We start from the raw sequence: 22,097 nt of genomic DNA, 5'->3' as shown, positions 1-22,097 counted from the left end.
TTTTTGAGATTATCTCGAAAACCTGACGCGATAGGGCGAAACAGACTTCGAATCTGCTTTCAGCGACCCCAAAAAACATATAGTTAACATAGTTCCACCCACTGTTAAAGAAAATTATGTGGCTGTGATATTTTTTGAGGTTATCTCGAAAACCTGACGTGATGGATCGAAATAGACTTTGGATTCAGTCACAGCGACCCAAAAAACATATGATTAACATAGTCACACGACCATATCAGGCATTTTTTTTTCTTGTACCTGCGTAATTTGTATCTGTTGCGTTCTCCGTTATTGATGTCCTTGAAAATTAAATTAGGAATAGGAAGCTTTGTAAACGTTATTTTATTAAAATCTCCAGTTTATGTACCTATGTACGTTGTACGTCCCTGTCGATGATACATTTCTTGTGGTAGATTTTTCTAACTTTCGACGGTTGAATTAAATGAATTAGGTATAGAATGTTTATCGTTTACATTATATGTAGTTAAATATAGGCCCCTGTCAAAAGACTTGACGATCTAGAAAAATTAGATTTTACGGATTATGATTATAGATTTAAACGTCTCACGTAATGTTTTAGTTAAATGCCCAAAAAAATCATCTCCAATTTTTTATATTTAAGACCCAACAAACACAAGCTGTTTTAGTTTTTTTTTGTTAGTTTTATGGATGGTCTGTTTGTTTTGTTGGTTGATATTATATTTTTTTTTTTATATTTATATTTTTTGTGGTGGTATTTGTTTTGATTTTTAGTAGTTTTTGTTGCATTTTTTTTTGTTGGTACATTTATTACATTATTCTATTTAAATTGTGTTAAATATGTTCTATTTTTCTTTTGTTTAATCTTTTGATTTAAGTTTTCTTTTTTTAAGAAATAAAATTCGAGCTTGTTTCTTCTGGAGCTGAAGAAGCGTGTGATAGATTGGATAGTTTATTGATTATCTATTTTTTTTTTTGTTTAATTTTTATTTTAACTTTATTTTGTATAATACACATAATTTATATATAAATATATTTTATTTTTTGTATAGTAAGCATGTATGTAGTTTGTTTATTTTAATAATATCCGCCATAAGAAAAGGTATAAAAAGGTGTTATTTTCTAATATGGATAGATTTTTTGCTCGTCAAAAATGGTGAAACACATTTTTTTATATTTTCTTTTAAATTTAAATGAAAATTAATCATCTTTGTAAAGACCTTGTGAAAACTGTGAAAACACAAAATTAAATAGGGAATCAAGTTCTTACATAAAAAGTCGGAAAGATGAGCTGCCTGATCTTGTAGAATTAGCTTTCAAGTTATGTACCTATGTTTTAAAATTATAAAACATATTTAATTAATTTTCGGAATATGTTCGCTTATATTCTGTAGCAAAGTGCATTAGAACTTTAAAATTGAGGCTTGAATGATAGTCATGGATAGAGTCTGTCTATTTTTATAAATTTTAAATAAGATCACAGTTTATTTAACTTTTCCTTAAAATTGTTTTAAAATTAAACTGATTTTTATGTGAACAATTGCAAATGGAAGAGTTTTTTAAACACTTTTTTCAATAATTGCCATTTTTGCTCAGGAAACTCAAGTTAATAATTAATTGGAAATAAAAGTAATACTTTACTTTTTTTTAAATATTTTTTTTTTACGATTGTTCTTGTAAGAAAGTATAAAAAGCAATGATTGATGGAGAAGAGAGAAATATTTCATTCTTTTACAAAAATAGTTTGTATTTTTTAATGATTAAATATTTTATTAAATTTCAATGAAAAGATGTGCGCTAGTGAGAAAAATTGACGGCGATTTATTCACAAAAATACATTAATAAATGTACATTAATATTTTGTTTATAATATATTTAGTAAAAATATCTAATATTTTAATAATTATGGTTATTTTAATATTTTTTACATTTATTTAGTTATACATACATACATTTATATATTATATTTATAATCTTATTTAATAAAAATTTAAATTTAGTAAGTTACACAATATAAATATACAATTTTGATAGTCTTTAATTCTTTAAATTTAGTTTAAGTTTTTTTTTATTTTAGTTTTTTATTATAGAAAAAAAATGGAAAATTAAATATTTAAAATTATAAGTCTGAAATTCGATAGAGAGATTAATATAATTTTTTTTGTTTTTTATTTTAAAATATTTATTTCTCACAGTTGTTTTTTAAAAGCTTGATTTTTTTTTTTTTTAAATAAATTAAAATAAATAAATAATTCTTTTATTTTTTTACTCACCGCACATTTATAACTATGTAGTTTTTATAAAATTAAATGTATCATCATTTCAATAAATAGTATTTTTTTTGTGTGTGTAGAAACAATAAGTTTACGCAGCTTAGTTTGATGTTTTATGATTTATCTATTACAGTAAAAATTGATTTTTATTTGATTATGATGATAGACGTGCTTTCTGCTTTCGCACAAAATCTAATGCCTGTTTGTCCAAAGCTCTGGATTCTAGAATCTGAAGAATTGGATGATCTGAAATCAAATAAGGAAGCATTTTTTAAATAAGAATTGGTAATGATAAAAAGAATAATTTTACTATTTTACCTTTAAATATAATACTTAAAAATAAATTTTTAATTAAGTTTATTGGGCAAAGGATTAACCTTGATTTTTTCTCAAAAATCTGAAAAAAATACATTTGTAATTTTTTCACCATATTGTATAGGCCTGTTCACTGTGAACTCATATCTGTAACCCAAAACTTGTTTCGAGACATTGGCAAAAGTTATCGACTTCAGAGTGTGAGAAAAAGAAAACAAAATATCTTTTGTTGAAAATATCTCCGGAACCAGACTTCCAAGAAACATTTGGTGCAAAAATGAATAGAACTCTTACTCTTATGAATAGAACTTAAAGAGACCTTTCTTTTGATGTGTCACTCGATCGATTTGGACAACATTTTTAAAAATGGAATATTTTTTGGCAAGATTTTTTCTCAAAAATCTGAAAAAAATAAATTTGTAGTTTTTTCATCGGAATGCATAGGCCTATTCAATGTGAACTCATATCTGTAAACCAAAACTTGTTTCGAGACATTGGCCAAAAGATATCGGCTTCGGAGTGTGAGAAAAAGAAAACAAAATATGTTTTGTTGAAAATATCTCCGGAACCAGACTTCCAAGAAACTTTTGGTTTACTGTTATGAATAGAACTTAAAGAGACCTTTCTTTTCATGTGTCACTCGATCGATTTGGAGAACATTTTTAAAAATGGAATATTTTTTGGCAAGGGGTTAACCTTGATTTTTTCTCAAAAATCTGAAAAAAATAAATTTGTAGTTTTTTCATCGGAATGCATAGGCCTTTTCACTGTGAACTCATATCTGTAAACCAAAACCTGTTTCGAGACATTGGTCAAAAGATATCAGCTTCGGAGTGTGAGAAAAAGGAAAAGATAAAATAAATATGTTTTGTTGAAAATATCTACGGAACCAGACTTCCAAGAAATTTTTGGGTTACTGTTGTGAATAGAGCTTAAAAAGACCTTTCTTTTCATGTGTCACTCAATCGATTTGGAGAACATTTAAAAAAATGGAATATGTTTTGGCAAGGGGATTTTTTCTCAAAAATCTGAAAAAAATAAATTTGTAGTTTTTTCATCGGAATGCATAGGCCTATTCAATGTGAACTCATATCTGTAAACCAAAACTTGTTTCGAGACATTGGTCAAAAGATATCGGCTTCGGAGTGTAAAAAAAGGAAAAGAAAAAAATAAATATGTTTTGTTGAAAATATCTCCGGAACCAGACTTCTAAGAAACATTTGGTGCAAAAATTTCGCGAGGTACTCTCCTTAAAAACTTGGGTGTTCTTTAGTAAACCCTCTCTCGCTGTAGTTTTAATATTTGCATTTTTAAATCTTAGTACCTTTCTCGACTTGTTCTACGCATTAAAGTGAATTTTATGTAACATATCCTTGAAGATTTGAGTTTCCATAAAATACTAACGATTTTAGTTTCACATATTATTTACTTTTAAATACAAACAATTAATTATATGTGAATATTTTAATTCAGTTGGTAATTTTCAGCTTTATCGCTCCCACCTCATTTATATGATCTACTTTCTATAAAAGCCAAAGTTTAGAATTCCATTTTAAAAGTTCAATATGCACAAATGGGATTTTGCAAATTTCACTTTTAATCAAATTTCAATTTCATGATAGGTACCTAACAAAAAATGGCTTTATAAAGTTTGTCAGTACAAAAAAAAAAACTTACTTTTATCATGCTGTTGCATCAATGCTATATCCATCTGTTTCAGTCCATGGAAATTCTCAACACTCGTTGTGTATTCAGCAACTCCAGGTATTGTGCCCAATGCTAAAAATGCTTCTCCAGCAAAGTCATTAGCCGTCAGAACATCATGGTCCATAGCAGTAAATGCAATCATAGCGCCCTCCGTTCGACATTGTTCCAATGTTACCGAAAACTCAAAACACTCATCAAAAACTGGATTCAGGGTTTTCTACAGAAACGCACACACAAAAAAAAAGACAGTATAGAAAAAAAATTGAAAATATGAATTTCATAAATCCATGGAAATCCTTTCTTCAATCCACCCATCAAATACACAACCACACACACAGAGTTTTGAACACCCACCTTATGAACATTTGTCTGCTGTTCCGTACAATGCGCAAATACCCTCCTTGGAAGCAATTCGATTATGACAAAAGGATCACTGAAACCATTTGGATCCAACGGAATGATATCCCTCGCGTGCAGCACCTCCACACACAACGAATCATGATTGAAATACGCCCGAACCGACAACATTCCATATGGCCCCGGTGGCATGGTCATCAGCTGTTCCTCCAATCTTTGCATGTAAAACATATCGATTAGTTTTTCCGTTTCGGTCTTATGATATTGCAGACGTTGTTCCACCCTCCAAAATTCACCCGAATGCAAATTCTCCATCGAGAGTCCCAATCCCTCGGCATGGAAGAATTCTACAAGCAATTGCAGCGCTTCATACAGTCTGTTGTGAAAGTTTGATGGTTTATCGCCTTCGGCACCGGTATCCATTTGACGTGATAGTTCACTTAATACAGTGCTCCAGATGAGATTCAAGGCTCGATTGAAATTTTTAGTTAGCAAGGCGCTATTTAAGGCAGAAAGGTGGACATCGAGATATTCGAGAAGGGGAACTATAGCCTGATTGGCGGGTAGAGAGTCCGGTGACCAGGCTAAATGAAACACAGCTTTTTGTAGGGGAACTTGCATAAGAGGAGCTAATTTTGATAAAACCCTTTCAGCACGGGTCTCTAATTGAGCTAAGCTAGATTCTAATAGGGCTTCAGCGTTATCATGAAGAAGTTGTCCATCAGGTCGAAATTCTGACAAAGATCGACGAACGTATTCGAGATTGTTGACGGTCACACACATATCATCCGAGCACCTAAATGGTCCCTGCTGCTCGTAGTACCCGCTGTCAGCTAGAGCTTGATGGATCAGATCACTGTAATGCATTGCTGCTGAACAAACCACATCGATAAGTTGGGCTTCAAAGTGAGGGGCTGAGTTATAGTCCGGCCATTGAAGCATCTTCCAGAATTCCTTGACTTGATAGAAGCAAGACGCTGTGTCAATTGACGAAGTACTGTATCGAACTATCCGTTCACCCTCGCAAATTTGGTCCATCGATATAGCAGCTCGAACTCGCTGCAGAGCTCTGGCCTTACTCACCATCATCCAACGTTCGACAATTGGGATAAACCATTCGTGGAAAAGTTGAAGGGCTAAAGGTTTCTCAGGAGGCTGGGGCATCACTGAGAGATGCTGCTTCAGACTGGAGAATTCCTGTAAGGCTAGGAATAACTCAAAAGGTCGTATGTCTACTGGTTCTTTATCGCCCTCCAAAACAGCGTACTGGTTAAGACTTGGTACACCAGGAACTTGACCGGTTTCCATGCGGGAGAGTACTTCTTCAGCCAACATAGCGTCGAATTGTTTGTAGATGATGCTAAAATATTGGATTCCATTGGTCCTGTAAAGAGACAAAAGTTAGAAGATTTAAGAAGGAGAAGCAGAAGCTTTCTTCTACTAAACAAAAGCTACCCCCAATCTATACCCTCTTTGGAAGAGCTTAATTTAATAGTATTTACCCCTCGACAAAACCTATTACCATTACCATTATCAATCCAATAAAATTCCAAAATTAAATGTTTTCGCCATTCTTTTCTATTCGAGTCGAAAAATTAATAAAATCAAAAGCTGCTTACCTCGACATGCTACTTCCCATTTACAAGCTCCAACATTTATTATTTACTCATAATCCGCACCCATATACGCTAACATCTATAGCCTGCCTGGCCTTCCGCACCACCTGCTACAATTGTTAGACCATGAAAATTGCCATCATGAATCTAATTAAAGTGCCACAAAGGTGTTGTTATAGAATGTTGGCTAGGTACCTTTATATGGGTAACATTGAATCCAGCCCATTGGTGTAATTTGGCAATTTATGAAGTTAACAGAGAGGACTTAGAATTCCCTTACCTAAAGGTTAAAGTGGGCTTCAACAGCCCCCAAGTTGTTTGGCCAACATCAGTTTGGCAAAATATCGTTATATGAAATCCTTTTCAGCTGCTATTGGTCTCACCTTATGTCACAGTTTTACCCTTTTCGATTAAAAGTTTTCATACACGCAAACCCCCTATTGAGTTAAAGAGCCTTTTAAGCACACGTAGGGTAGGCTCCTATACCATAAGGTATAGAAGTTGGCTGTTGAAACTTCTAGACACGAGCCGATGACAGGTTTCATAAAGAAGAGGGGGGCATTATGTCGGCGTTTAACTAGAAACTAGAAATGTGTTTTACTCTTTCTCTTCTTCCATCTCACTCTCTTTCCGGACAGTCAATGAAAACCTTTTGTCGGGGCAAAGTCCTGAAGCCAAAATGAATCAAAGAGACACGAGAGATGAGAGGAAGTATAGGTTGCAACAACTTAATTATTCAGAAGCATTATGATGGTTTGGGTTCTGAAACAACCTTGCTACAGATTAAGCTATTATCCTTTAGGGCAGAATAGTAGAAGATATAGCTATATACCCATGCCCGCAATGATATATAATACCCCAACATATACAAAGGCTATAGAATTTAATTATTGTTAATAATTAAACTTTCTTTGTGTGTGGAATCGTATAGACGAATTTAGTCGTCTTCTGGATAAAAGGTTCGTTTCTTAGCTAAATGATGTATAAATTGTGGCATTCGATATGGATTTAGAGGCGGATTAATTTGTGGAAAGATTTTTTTTTTTTTTTGAGTAAAAAATCCTATTAAATTGGGATCTTTACTTCAAGTAAGTATTATATTTACGTGTTCTTTATTTTCTTTTTTCTACTGTAGGGGATGTTGAAGTATGTTAGAGAGTCTCCCTTGTGTTTTTCTTCTTTTTCGTCGTCTTCTTCTTCAAGAAAACTCAATTTAAGGAGTTTTGCTAAACTTTATTGCAATACTTTTTCATGTGCTTCAAAAATATATAATATGTAAAGTTGTAAATTTGAATTTTAAATTAGGAATTTTAAATTAATATTGTCTTCGTGTCGTCTTCGTAACGTCGTGCAGTTTACAGTTGCCATAGATCAAAGGCGAAGGGTAGGAAGGAAATTTTTGTTTAACTCGCGTTGGAAGATGTTTTTTTTTTTCTTAATGAAAATCGATATTTTGAATTTTGATATTATTTTTCAAGACTTTTCTTTATTGGGTCACAAGGGTGTAAATTATAATATATGAATGATATAATGTATGACATTTAATCCCATGTGTTATTTATGTAGTTGCCCTCAGGCATGTTATGGAGTTTTTGTTTAAAAATGCAAAATGAGTTTTAATGTTTTTAGAAAAAGATAATGATTTTTGAAAAGTGGGTCACAAGTTTCTTGCTCTCTCTTTTGACGACTTTTTCAAGAACAAAAAATATCAAAACATATCATGCTTATATCAAATTCAAAGAGTTGCTTAGAATGTTTAAGTCAGTGCCGGATTAGCCTCAAGGCAAACTAGGCAGCTGCCTAGGGGCCCCACTTCAGCTAGGGGCCCCTCGCCCCGACTACGAACAAACAAAATTTCTTGGAGTTGTACCTTCAATAAAAAAAAGCATTACATTTGTATTTGTAAAAATAAGAAAAAAGAAGAATAAAAAAACGTTTGCAAATCATTAAACATTAGCCCCGTTTCATTGGAGGTGGTAGTTTACTCATGAGTTGATCTAGTACTATAATTACCACATGATCTTCTACTTCTACCACTGATCTTCTATTTTTTTTTTTTTTTTTTTATAATGAGCGCGCACTAAAGGGGTTTTGGGTACCCTTAATATACATGTGTTTATAATGAATTATGACTCCCATCCCATCCTGAAGGGCCCAACCCAGCGATGCCAGATTGAGGGATTTTTTCCTGTTTTTTTTTCGGTATTTTTGATTAGGGAAAAATGGAAAATCAACCCAGAACAGTCAGCTCAAAATATATCACGTTTAAATACCCAGACAAATACTGGTCTATTCGAATATTATTCCAACGACATCGAACCAGAGTTTAGTAACGAGATGGTGCCATTAAAGCTCTTCATGTTGCAATCAGATAATATGTCAGAAAAATCTGAGATTGTGCATGCAGAGAAGTTAGAAGTTAATATAGGCACCGTTACAAATTTATTCATAATGAATTACCCCAAATAAAAACATAACTTCGAAAACAGCCAAAATGACGTTTTTTGGCATTTTCTAACGGTAATATTTCAAAAATTTTTACTTCAGATTCGAGTTCAACACATCCAACACTACTAGGAAAGTATATCAATTAAAAAAAAAACTAAACCACCCACACGCGTTTTGAACGCGTTTCAAACGCGTTTAGGACGCGTTTTGGATGCGTTTTGGACGCGTTTCGGACGCGTTTCAGATGTGTTTTCCCAGCAAACGCAGAACTACAGAAAAAACCGGTGAAATATGTACGTAAAAGAAGTACTTCTTTTCCACTGAAAAAAGATAGGAGCTCGGGAAAAAATCAGTTGTATACTTTCTGTATATAAGAATACGTGAAGCAGCTATCTCTTTCTTGCATGCAAGATGAAATAAATTTCCCCTCCATTAATAGTACAGACAAATGTACTTCAAAAGTGCATCAGCGAAGCACTTCTGGAAGTGGTCCTGATGTACATTTTCCAGTACTTTTTTACCTACAGAAAAAGCACTGAAACTTGTACTTTTAAAGTACTTATTTGGAGCACTTTCATGGGTTTATATCCGTACTGCTAAAATCCATATTTTAATTTCATCTGAAAATAAAAAAATCTTCACAACAAACAAACGATTCTTTTAAACTATTATTTAATATTTTATTGGAAAAACACAAAATAGTTTTTTTTTTTGAAAACAAAATACATAAAAAAAAGATCCTTGGTCACGCGCCTGTGGCCTGGCCAGTTGAGAAAAGGAAAAAGAAAAAAATACTCTGCGTCTGCAGTCTGCACTTTGGTGGTAGTTTTTGTATCTTGTTATGATTTTTTTTTTCTAAATGCTCAAGGCTGAAGCTGCTGTAAACTCAGTCAATGATGTCTGGAATTGATCGCCATCACTAAAAGACAGAAAAATCAACAACTTTATAATTCATCAATTTTATAATCAGCATACCTTTATTTTCCAAATCAATTGGTGGTTGTTTTTGTATCATTTTTGTATTACTTTTTTTTCTAAATGCACAAGGCTAAGGCTGTGCATTTTGATGGTGGAAATACATTTTTGTGGCGTGCCGAAGAATTTGTGTGGTAGATATTGTTTAGAGAAAATAGTTTTCACAAATAACAAATAGCGTTTCGGACGCGTTTTTGACGCATTTCGGACGTGTTTTGGACGCGTTTTAGACGCGTTTCAGACGCCTTTTGGGCGCGTTTCAGATGCGTTTCAGGCGCGTTTTGGACGCGTTTTGGACGCGTTTCGGACGCGTTTTGGACGCGTTTCAGATGCGTTTTGGGTGCGTTTCAGATGCGTTTCAGGAGCGTTTTGGACGCGTTTCAAACGCGTTTTGGACACGTTTTGGGCGCGTTTAAGATGCGTTTTGGACGCGTTTCGGACGCGTTTCAGACGCGTTTTGGACGCGTTTCGGACGCGTTTCAGACGCGTTTTGGACGCGTTTCGGACGCGTTTCAGATGCGTTTCAGACGCGTTTTGGGCTCATTTCAGACGCGTTTTGGACGTGATTCGGACGCGTTTCAGACGTGTTTCAGACGCGTTTTGGACGCGATTCACACGCGTTTTGGGCGCGTTTCAGATGCGTTTTGGACGTGTTTCGGACGCGATTCACACGCGTTTTGGGCGCGTTTCAGACGTGTTTTGGGCTCATTTCAGACGCGTTTCAGACGTGTTTCAGACGCGTTTTGGACGCGTTTCAGATGCGTTTTGGGCGCGTTTCAGATACGTTTTGGAAGCGTTTCAGATGCGTTTTGGACGCGTTTCAAACGCGTTTTGGACGCGTTTCAGACGCGTTTTGGGCTCGTTTCAGGCTTGTTTTAGGCGCGTTTCAGATGCATTTTGGACGCGTTTAGACGCGTTTCAAACGCGTTTCAGACGCGTTTCAGACTATAGATGGATAGTTCCGCAGCCAAATAGTTCCTGGAACTAGTTCCACTATTTCCCCAAAATTAATTTAAACAGTTCCATCGTTCAGACACAGCCACACACAATAGAAAGAAAGAAGAAGAGGAACAAGAAACAAAACGAATGCGAATATATCTCTGTCTCTGTTTGAAATACACAATACACACACGCATGTCATAGAATTCTCATCCAAAGCCAACACACATGGATGCGAACGAGTTGAGCGCCAAAAATTCACAAACCAAAACCACAACTACTTTCTTATGAATCATGATCACGGACATGGAACTACATTAATAGTTCCAGTTCCAGGATCAGGAAAAAATATTCAAATTCATACTATTTCTTATTTTGATGCATTTTATTGAAAAAAAACTTAAATTCTAGATAGTTCCGCGGAACTAGTTCCAGGAACTTGTTCCGACCGAAAAAAGAACCGTTCCATCGTTCCATGTTCGTTCCGGCTTTGGAACTGTTTTGCGGATCTCTGTTTTGTGTAATTTGCCTTGTCTATAATAATAACAAAATCAAAATTGAAACTTTCTCTTTCCAGTTTTATAATGAAACCGTAATGCCAACTTATAACGAGTCGATTTTCGCCGTGCGGCGAAGCTTTTTGGCGTCAGTCGAGTCGTGTGAACGTAAGCCGCACGCGACTAAAGTGACAATGCCCATACTAGAGTCCTAGTCGACTTAAGCCGTGAGACATATCATGTGGTTAAAATCGACTCGTGAAAAGTCGGGATAGGTATACCTACTTATACCTTTTGAATCTAATATATTTTCTAATAACTTATCGTTAATAAAAATTATCTGTGAACCATCAAGTTTTTTTGTTGAGATATCACTACAATATTTATTATAGTTATTTCAAAACTTTTAGTTTACATTTATAAAATGACATGATAAGACACCAGATTATGTCCGATTAGTCTCTAGTAAGTTACCTGCATAAATTTCTAACCTAACTTAAAAATAGCTTATGATATTGAAAAAGCATAGGAAAAGGGCCCAAGAATTATTTTGCCTAGAGGCCCATGACATGGTTAATCCGGCACTGGTTTAAGTTCTTAGAGAATTAATAAAACAAATTTTGTAAACAAGGTAAACGGGGATTTAAAATTATTTAGAAAAAGAACGACAACACCTTTTAGAATAATCTACAAACTGAGCATGGAATTTAGTTCCTTGTAAGTATTACAAAGAATTTGTGGAATTTTTTTTTTGAAAATTGTTGCAACCTTTTTTTTTAATTAGTTTTTTCATAATAAAAAATGCTATTCTGAAGTTATTATTATCCGGCACATAAAAACTAAATAAAAAAAAACCGTTTTTTTATTTTTTTTTTGTTAATGGTTTTTCAAAAAAAATGAACATTTAAAAAAAAAATTCAGAACTGAAGATTTGAAAAATTTTGAGACATTTTAATATTACGGCCACTTAAAAACGCTTCTACTTAAAAAAAACTGCACTGAAATCGACTTATTCGTTTATAAGAAAGCCAGAAATAATAAAAATGGGTCTATGTTAGGTACCGTTAGTAAAAAAAGTATTTTTTGTTTCAAAAGTACGACTTTATTTGCCACCGTAGCCCGTAGGTATACATGTATTTTTATTAATCAAAATCGTTAGAGCCGTTTTTCAGAAAAATAACCTTTTCTATTTTAGTCATTATGGTAAGTAGAGGTTATTTTGATCCGAAAAAAAAATTTCAACTTGCCCTCTTAACCACAGACATATCTACAGGATACAGACAGAGAGAATTTCAGGACCCACTTTCCCAAGTTTGATTTTTTACGAATTCTAAACTTACTATATTATAGTACTTGCCTATATGGCAAGTAAAACGCTTCGTTTGATTTAGATAGTTAAAAAAGTTAGATGGTTATAGGTATCATGAATAATATAGTTCAGTCAAATTGTTTTCAGGCTCATATAAAAGAGAATATTTTAATCGTTTTAATGGCTAATTTTATGTTTTATTGAAATGACAGGTGCTTTTCTGGTTTTGGATAAGTTCGACATAACAATTTTTCACTATTAATTCAGCTATTAATAGAGCTGAAAATAGGGCTCTTGAATACGAATCTTAATTTGTCCAAATTACCAACAACGTTTGTTTTTGGAGTATGTTTTTAAAAATTATCTCCTTTCGCAAAAACAAATCGTGTAAGCCAGAATAAATAAATACTTTCAATTTATTTCTTATCAGTTTTTGGGCTCAACTTATGGTAACCTTTTAAAGGATTCTGTCTTGTTTTGCAATACAACAACAATAGCAATGTCTACTGCACACGCGCAATCGCTCTATAACTATCTGCCTCAAATATCTCAACAGCTCATTTTCTACCAAGTTCAATAGGAGAAGTGATATTTCAACGTCTATGAATTAGTTTTTCTTAATTTTTTAAAAATATTTAATTTTTTTTTTAAATTTTAAAAGGATACACATATCGATAGGAAATTTGTTTCTACAAAAGTTATTTAATTAAAATTTTCAAATTCGGCTTGCTTTTCAAGTTATAGACAAAAACTCGAAAAGTAACAAAAAGAGATTTCAAAAATGGTCTTAAATTTATAACATATCAATACCTAGATTTTTAAGAAAAGTTATCTTGTTATCTTTGTCAGGCATTAGATTCCCCACAAAAAACTTCGAGGATTCGAATGATTTTGAATTTTTCTTTGAGTAAAAAAATGTTTTTTCTCAAAAATTTCTTGAAATTTGGTACAGATGATTTTTTCGTTATTTCTAAGGTTCTATGTTTTAATATCTCAATTAAAAAGTATACCTACCATACAAAACTTTTGAGCTCTTGCAATTTAACGAAAACGGCTCGAACGATTTCGATTAAATTTGATATAGGTACGTGATGCTGTTGGTAATTCTGTGTTTGTAGTTTTTCTTAATAAATACGGAAAATGAAAATAAATTTTATTAAATTGTATTGAAATAATAGATACTTTTTTTTTGTTTTTTCTTATCGTAGAAAATCACGCATACATAATTTTTTTTTACAATACAAATACATATGTTGTACTTCATAAAGAAGCATTTCCAAAAATAATTCAAAAGGACTCACATACTTTCAGATATAATCTTGAATTTCGACAGAGATATAAAGATTAATACCCATTGTCTGAAAAAATCTACCCATGTCAATTTCATTTGGCGAAAAAGTGTTTTTCCTTGGAATGTTCTGCAAAATCTGCTTAATAAATCTTAATAGCCATGGTATGTATATTGCTGATATATGCTTCTACTATCTATTTTTCCAGGAATACTATGACAATATCATGTCGCGTACAATTGTACTATAGCACGATATTCAAACTAGAATCTTTAAATTGGTATAGGTACACAACATTGTATGGATATTTCCATGGTATTTCCGTTTCCAGGAATAGCAGCAATTTGTCCCAATCCTTTATAAAGGAATGAATAACAATGCCAAATTTGCCTGGATTTAAACTTTTAACTCGAAGGCTACATTCGTCGAAAAGACGCTCACAGGTCGACTACATCCAACTATTAAAACCGTGTTCTTCTTCATTTACAACAGTTTCCAAACAACAAGCTATCCCACGTTCATGACCTTTTTAATGAAAATAGGAATCCTTTGTGCTAGCAACGGAATCCTTGCATTCACGTGTTCATCAATTTACGTTGAAAATAATCCCATTTCCCAACCTATACAACAAAAATGCAATGGATTTAACCCAAACCTCCTGATGTAGATATATTGAGCTAACGTTCTAGAACAGAGACGATTAATTAAGGCCGAAGCACAATGTCTTCTGCCACAAAAACCACAAGAACACACCAGAAAATTGTTCCCAGTTAAGACTAAGCTATAACATCGTATACTTTGTGTGTACTTACGTATCGAACAGCGAATGATAGTAGGTTAGTCCCAGTTGGATGTCAGCTATGAGGGTGGTTGTGAAATTGACTAGAGGATTCGGTGAGCGCTGAGAGTCCCGCAAAACCATTTGTCCCCATTGAATGGACCCCTTCCGCAACGAGCCCACAATCTCGCCTCGCACACCCTTATTGAACGGGCAGACCTGCCGGAATGCCTTCATTGAGCCCAACAGACCGAGGCATCGCAACAGGAATTCCAATCGTATCAACGAGGGTGGATGCAGCGACGGGAAGATGTCTCGATGTCGCCGGATTTGGTTGAGTGACCGCTCTACCATGCTTGTCATTGCTTCGGCCAACCACTGTTCTAGCTCCCGTGTAAGTGCCTCTTGATTGGGTTGGTTCCACAACTTGTCCACATCTATCAGCAGGCGATGGATAAACTTCGGATCGATGGGTGTGGTGCGGTTTAGTTTCACGGCAGCCACAAACCTAAATACCAAAAATTTTGACGGAAGAGAGAAGAAACCAATCGAGATAATTATGATGAACGAGTGAGTGAGTACGTGTGTGGAGGAGGGGTGCTATGATGGTCATCGTTTGACTTACCTCGCCAGTGCACAATGCAGCTCTACCAAATCTCCCTGCACTGCCATCTGATGGAGAATGGTTAGAGCGGGGCCTGGCAATTCGCCAGTCCACGTCCAAGTGGGCTCGTGTGTTGACACTTCGTGCGCCATGAAAACCATTTGCAGCTTTTCAATTTTGCTAATTTCGATTTCGTTATCCTCCTCGGAGGTGCCATGATCCTCGCGGGTAGACAACCAAAGTTTCAATCGTATTCGCCCCTGGACCGTGCTCCGTTGACTACGTGCTTCCAATTTAAACCAACCATCGAGGCCGGTCGATGGTATATCGGCTATAGGGATGTTCACAGCCCCAAGGAAATCATCCTGGGAGCCTTGACGGGCTGACTGGCATACCTGTTTGAAGAATCGCCCCAGGCCACGAACACCGCGCACCTCGTTTAGGCGGGACACCGCATCCATGACACAGCTCTCATCGTCGTGGTCCCATATGTCCAGATGGAATGTGTCGGTGTTAATGTCATCGATGTCACTGCAAATTGATTTGAAAAAAAAATTAAGATAATTAAATTTTGATGGTGTATAAACGAGTAGATGAGTGTAGGTACAGGTGGGAAAAGAATATTGAATATACGGATTAGGGAATTATTCGAAGCATGATTGTGTGTTTCAATGATTGTGTCTGAACTTTGAATTTATATTTTTTTTTTAGCTGGTGAGATTTTGGCTCGTATGCAATAGAAATGAGCTAAAGCTCATATCTCACTTTTCAGTACATTTTCTTGAGATCTATCTCATTTTCTTGAGATAGATCTGAAGAAAATGTACTGAAAAGTGAAATAGAGCTTAAGCTCATACTTTTTGCATATGAGCCTTTATGTCAGAAGATTGAATGTCAGAATTAAAAAAATTATTAAATGTCAAAGGTATGAAATTGGACGTACAATGGGTACGTACCTATTTTTCTACCCCAAATCAACAATGATTACTAACTTACTATTTTTACTGAATTTAGTCATCTGATTGCGAGCAAAAACCATTTATCGATATTATAACTTAAAATACCAAACTAAAATAAAATATACAATATCTACATTATGTATGTTCTGAATTACTTGCTAACTTTGTAAGTTGCGGAATTTTTTTTTTTTTAATTTTTACAGCTGTGTTGTTTTAAGCTCCAGTATACTTCCAAGTAGGTACTATTTAGTACTTCTGAATTTCGCCCCCCTCAGACCAAAAGCATGAATAGGAAAAAAAAATTGACAAATTCGTTAAGTCGAACAAATTCAAAATTTACCGATTGCAAACATTAATATATTATTCTGACCAAACTTTAAAACAGAGATTGTTATAATGTTTTTTTTTACCGACTTCCAAAAAGGAGGAGGTATTCAATTCGTCTGTATTTTTTTTTTTTTTTTATGTTTGTTACCTTATAACTTTGGACTGAGTGAACCAATTTTGATAATTCTTTTTGTATTGAAAAGCAGTTTGGTCCGATTTAAATTCAGTTTTGGATATAGAAACTATTAGAAAAACTATAAGACCCAGTTTTGGTCCATTGAAGTCGGTTTTGTTTTTTGATAAAAATGATTATTAAAACTGAAAAAGGAGACTGGGCATTTTGGCCCATTGGTGTAACACATTGAGACATACTTCAAATGAAAAGTCTCGATGAGTGTATTATTTTTTTATATGGGCAAAAGTCTGTATCTCGTGCTGGGAAAGTGCTGTATCTAATAAAATTCAGAAAAGCATACATTTTGTCTAGATGGTCCATACAAAGAAATAATACGCTCATTGAGATCTTTCATCTGATTTATATGTCAATATGTTACACCAATGAGCCACGTCCCATACAAAAGTGTTCTAAAAACCGAAAAATGCATTGCGTCATGGGTGAAAACTGGTGATGGAATAGCCCAATTGAACTTCCAACACAGTTATTATAATGTTTTTGAATCAATTTAATCGAGAATCTAGTCAAAATGTATACTTTTCTGAATTTTAATACATACATTTTTGAACATAAAATGCATCACTGCACTTTCCCTGCACGAGATACAGACTTTTGCCAATATACAAAAATCATACACTCATCGAGACCTTTCATTTGATGTATGTCTCAATGTGTTACACCGATTGGCCACATTCAATACAAAAGTGCCCAGTCTCCTTTAAGAAATTAATTTTTGATTTAAAAAAAAGTAATAACACGATATTGCAATTGATATTGAGATTGTTATAATGTTTTTTTTACCGACTTCCAAAAAGGAGGAAGTATTCAATTCGTCTGTATTTTTTTTTTTTTTATGTTTGTTACCTTATAACTTTGGACTGAGTGAACCAATTTTGGTAATTCTTTTTGTATTGAAAAGCAGTTTGGTCCGATTTAAATTCAGTTTTGGATATAGAAACTATTAGAAAAACTATAAGACCCAGTTTTGATCCATTGAAGTCGGTTTTGTTTTTTGATAAAAATGATTATTAAAACTGAAAAAGGAGACTGGGCATTTTGGCTCATTGGTGTAACACATTGAGACATACTTCAAATGAAAAGTTTCGATGAGTGTATTATTTTTTTATATAGGCAAAAGTCTGTATCTCGTGCTGGGAAAGTGCTGTGTCTAATAAAATTCAGAAAAGCATACATTTTGTCTAAATGGTCGATTGACTTGATTCAAAAACATTAACGGTGTTTTATTGGACTAATCCCTCAACTGCTTTCATTTTCAAAAAAATGCATTAATCAGTTTTTATGGATTTATGAAATGCACGAAGGTTTTGACTAATTTTTTAAAAATGCAACTCAAACTATAAGTTATATTACTAATAAAATGTTGGTAGGTATTATGAATTTAAACTACAAACCATACGGCATTGATTTAGTCTTTTCTCCACCTTTTTTTTTGTTCTAAAAACACAAACGTAAAAAACACGTTGAATTATATTTTTGAACATAAAATTCATCACTGCACCTTCCACGAGACAGAGTTTTGTGGCCATTCAAAGAAATAATGCGCTCATCAGTACCTTTCATTTTATGTACCTAAGTCTCAATGTGTTACATTTATTTTTAAGCATAAAATGCACCACTGCACTTTCTCTGCACGAGATAGAGTATTTTGTCCATACAAAGAAATAATACGCTCATTGAGATCTTTCATCTGATTTATATGTCAATATGTTACACCAATTACCAATATGTTACACCAATTACACCAATGAGCCACGTCCCATACAAAAGTGTTCTAAAAACCGAAAAATGCATTGCGTCATGGGTGAAAACTGGTGATGGAATAGCCCAATTGAACTTCCACAACAGTTATTATAATGTTTTTGAATCAATTTAATCGAGAATCTAGTCAAAATTTATACTTTTCTGAATTTTAATACATACATTTTTGAACATAAAATGCATCACTGCAGTTTCCCTGCACGAGATACAGACTTTTGCCAATATACAAAAATCATACACTCATTGAGACCTTTCATTTGATGTATGTCTCAATGTGTTACACCGATGGGCCACATCCCATACAAAAGTGCCCAGTCTCCTTTAAGAAATTAATTTTTGATTTTAAAAAAAGTAATAACACGATATTGCAAGTGTTGTCGTTGACTTTTAATATTTTTTCCATTATTTTGTTTTTTTTTTTTTATTTTTGTCACAAGTTATTTTGTGTAAGCTATGTATTATCGATATGGGTCACTGAGGTGTATGCGTGACATTTTTTTTTAACATAAAAAAAATATTGCAATATAGATAGCATTTTTTTTTATTTTGCAGATGTTTTTGGCCGAAAATAATGGTACTACTTAAAAAGCTAAGAAAGTGTTATTATAAAAATGTACATAGGTTTATTACTTTCCATAAAAATATGTACAACCTATAATTATGGTTTTGTAAAAAAAATCGAACTCGGGATCAAAATCACAAATCAAATACGATCGTAAAGAAAAATAGTAAAAAAATGTTTGTCTACCTATACCTATTGTCTATCTGTATATCAACTAACATTTCACCTTTTGTGAAGGTATTACAGAAGTTACATTTCAGCTTCTTTTTAACTTAAGTAAGATTATTGGGCCTGGAAAAAGGAGAAAGTTATACAAGTTTGACTCTTTATAAGAACATACTTATAAATTGAATCATAATTATAATGTCTATAAGAAGCTTAAGCAAAGCTTTACCGAAGCTTTAAAATTTGACAGATATTTTGGAAGAGGTATAGCCTTTCAGTACATAATGTATCTTATCAAAATAAAAAAAAAAAAAAACAACTACAAAAACAAAAAACAATTTTCTTTTTTAATTGGTTTTGATTTTATTTTAAATCACGAATTTTATTTTCTACACCCAGGAATCGAACTTGGTATCTGCTTGGTGGTAGTCCACCACTCCACCCACTCAGCCATCCTAGTATATTTATTTATGAAATCTAAAACTTAATCAGCTCAAATAGTAGAAATTTCAAAACAAAAAATGCCCCAGTTTAATTATTCAATGTCAAAACCAAAAAGTGTCCGAGCTAGATTATTAAATATTAAAACTAAAAATCAAATACAAAACTTGATAATTTCTGTAAAGCCTCTATAAATTCATTAACTAATCGTATCCGAAAAACAAGCTTTCTTCGGTTAAGTTTCTTTAACAGTATTTAAACAACTTATTAGAGAAGTTAAACAAGTTCGAACTTCTGTAAGCAATTAAATTCTGAAGCAAGCTCAATACAAGCTGTATAAAAAGTAGGACCTGTAAGGTTTTAATTTACTGAAGCTACTGTTTTAGTAACTAACTACATCAAGAAAACTACTTGAAAGGTAATCTTCTTCAAACTTGTAAAACTTTTTCTAGTTTTCTTGTATAGAAATTATATGTTTATAAATTACAATGTTACAATGTTTAGAAATTAAAATTTTTTTAATAAAAAATATTAAATACCACTTCAAAGTTTGTATGCAAATCATGTTTTTTTTTTTCATATTAAATTCAAAATGGTCGACCCGTTACAGTACATTTATGGTAGAAAAGTTGTAGATTTTATAAAAAATAATTTGAATTCCATCACTTTTTTGAAAAATAATCGGTTTTATCACTTATAAGATGTATAAGCTGTTACCTCTGTATCTCTTTCCCTGGATGAGATATAATCTTATGTCCTTACCTACATAAAAAGTAAACTACGCATTATTTCGATTTTGGTCACTGTTGCGTATGCGTACTATTTTAGGTCTGGGAAGTAATAGACACGGTGGCCACTGCAGAAACGCTTAACTTATCGAGCTAAAGAAAAATTCCAATTGGAAGCGAAGGGGGGCTATTAGAAGTAACGAAATTAATCAATTTTGTATCGAAATTCACTGTCTTGATAAAAAATATTCAAAGTGTTTTTTTTTTTGAACTTTGAAATAAATTGATTTAAAAATTAAAATTATGTGCACAATTCTGGATTTTTATATTTTATTAATAACTGTAAGTGCTGTCGTTGTGTTTTAATAACCTTATGTTGAATATGGATAATTTTTTAGAAAGTTTATTTCTTAGTATACAATACATATTTACACTGGTTTAGCAGATTTTGGGAAGATTTGTGAACAACCATCTCCTCTTTTATTTAGTATTCATTCACCACCGTCTTACAGGAAAGTAACTACTATAAGCTTATTTTCTTTAAAAACATCCATGTTTAATTAAAAGCTTAAATCCAAGCTTCATTAGATATACCTTCTACAGTAAAATCAATAGATTAACTGACACTTCATTTTAATTAATCGAGCAATGAACAGACAATTTTCCACTATCCACCATCTGGTTCGAATTAATTTCTAAACAATACAAAAAAAAAAAATACTTAAAACAAACAAAAAGTTAAAAACATCCCCTCAGGTATTGTAGGTAGGATAGGTACTTTCCAATTAAATCTCAATCGAAATAAAATTCACCTCTAAGAGAGTTTCGCGCGTTTTTATTTTCCAGATTTGTTTTGTTTTATATACTCTCTCCGTCGTCCTTGCTTCTTCTACATTACTTATACTACCACCTGAATCCTGATCCGCATCTTGATGAAAAGAGTATTTTATTCCAATCAATTGATGTAATCCAATTAAATCTTCTGGCACATCACAGTACAGTGTGTTGAATAGATATAGAAATTGGTTCAATTTCAATTGCTTTTCATTCAATATGCGCATCCATTTTAGATCTCCCTCTAGTCCACCCTCTATACCATCCAGCAGCTTTAGAAATTCTAATGCGAGATTAAATCCCATTCAATTGAAGGATATACAAAATCAGCTTGATGTGCATGCTGGCCAGGTGATTTCAGGTGACACATCCATCTGCTGATGGACCAATTGATTTGAAATTTAAATTTAAATCCATTTTGATTGACAAAGAACTAAGTAAGAGAGTGAACAGTTGGCTACTATAGCTGAAAGCTGAGCGCTCTGTTATATGTATCTTATTAAATCATCGGAATTATCTATGGTCTGCCATTCATTTTATCTAGATGAAGGAAAGCTAATCTATGGAGTCCTTGATGGAATATATACAGAAAACGCAATCACATGTTTCGGAGATACAATCTTCGCTTCCATCCAGGGATAACAAATTAACTCGAAATTCTGTGTTCATTTCGGATGCGAAATGATTATGGTGATTTGTTTGGTTTGCCAGGATCGGGATATCGCATTTGGAAATCTAAAGCAATAAGGAGGTGTCTGTCTGATTGTGAGATAGGAAAACAAACAAAACAATACTGAATGTATGCGAGGTCCCGAAAGGAGACACTTTTCATTCAAAGGTATTTTATGTGTTTCCATTGTTGAGAAATTGCCTTGTAAATCCTACTCTCTCTTTTCTTTCCCCCTTTGTTCGATTCTACATTATGTAGAGAAAGAATATTTTAACGTTGGTATGCATGACGATGAGGATGATTCCCATCCCATCATCAAAAGCATTCCTCACATCTTAAACCGCATATATCCTCCCCCGATCGAAAGAGAG

At 33.3% G+C, this 22,097-nt stretch overlaps 1 protein-coding gene across 1 annotated transcript in view; it reads right to left on the bottom strand.

Annotated features, from left to right (window-relative positions):
* Nucleotides 1–1,873: 1,873 nt before the first annotated feature.
* The window catches only part of LOC129912560 (BAI1-associated protein 3), a 153,605-nt gene continuing 133,381 nt past the window's right edge, over nucleotides 1,874–22,097 (bottom strand). Inside the window, exons 7-11 of the mRNA XM_055990854.1 lie at nucleotides 15,108–15,617; nucleotides 14,517–14,990; nucleotides 4,629–6,015; nucleotides 4,245–4,491; nucleotides 1,874–2,498 (exon numbers count right to left, since the gene is read on the bottom strand). Coding sequence (XP_055846829.1) covers nucleotides 2,407–2,498; nucleotides 4,245–4,491; nucleotides 4,629–6,015; nucleotides 14,517–14,990; nucleotides 15,108–15,617 — 2,710 coding nt within the window. The 3' untranslated portion in view covers nucleotides 1,874–2,406. The remainder of the gene's footprint in view (nucleotides 2,499–4,244; nucleotides 4,492–4,628; nucleotides 6,016–14,516; nucleotides 14,991–15,107; nucleotides 15,618–22,097) is intronic.

Source organism: Episyrphus balteatus, chromosome 2 (genome assembly GCF_945859705.1).
Source record: "Episyrphus balteatus chromosome 2, idEpiBalt1.1, whole genome shotgun sequence".
Lineage (NCBI taxonomy): Eukaryota > Metazoa > Arthropoda > Insecta > Diptera > Syrphidae > Episyrphus > Episyrphus balteatus.
The sequence above is the reverse complement of the archived record's forward strand: the minus strand, read 5'-3'. Positions and strand labels throughout refer to the sequence as shown.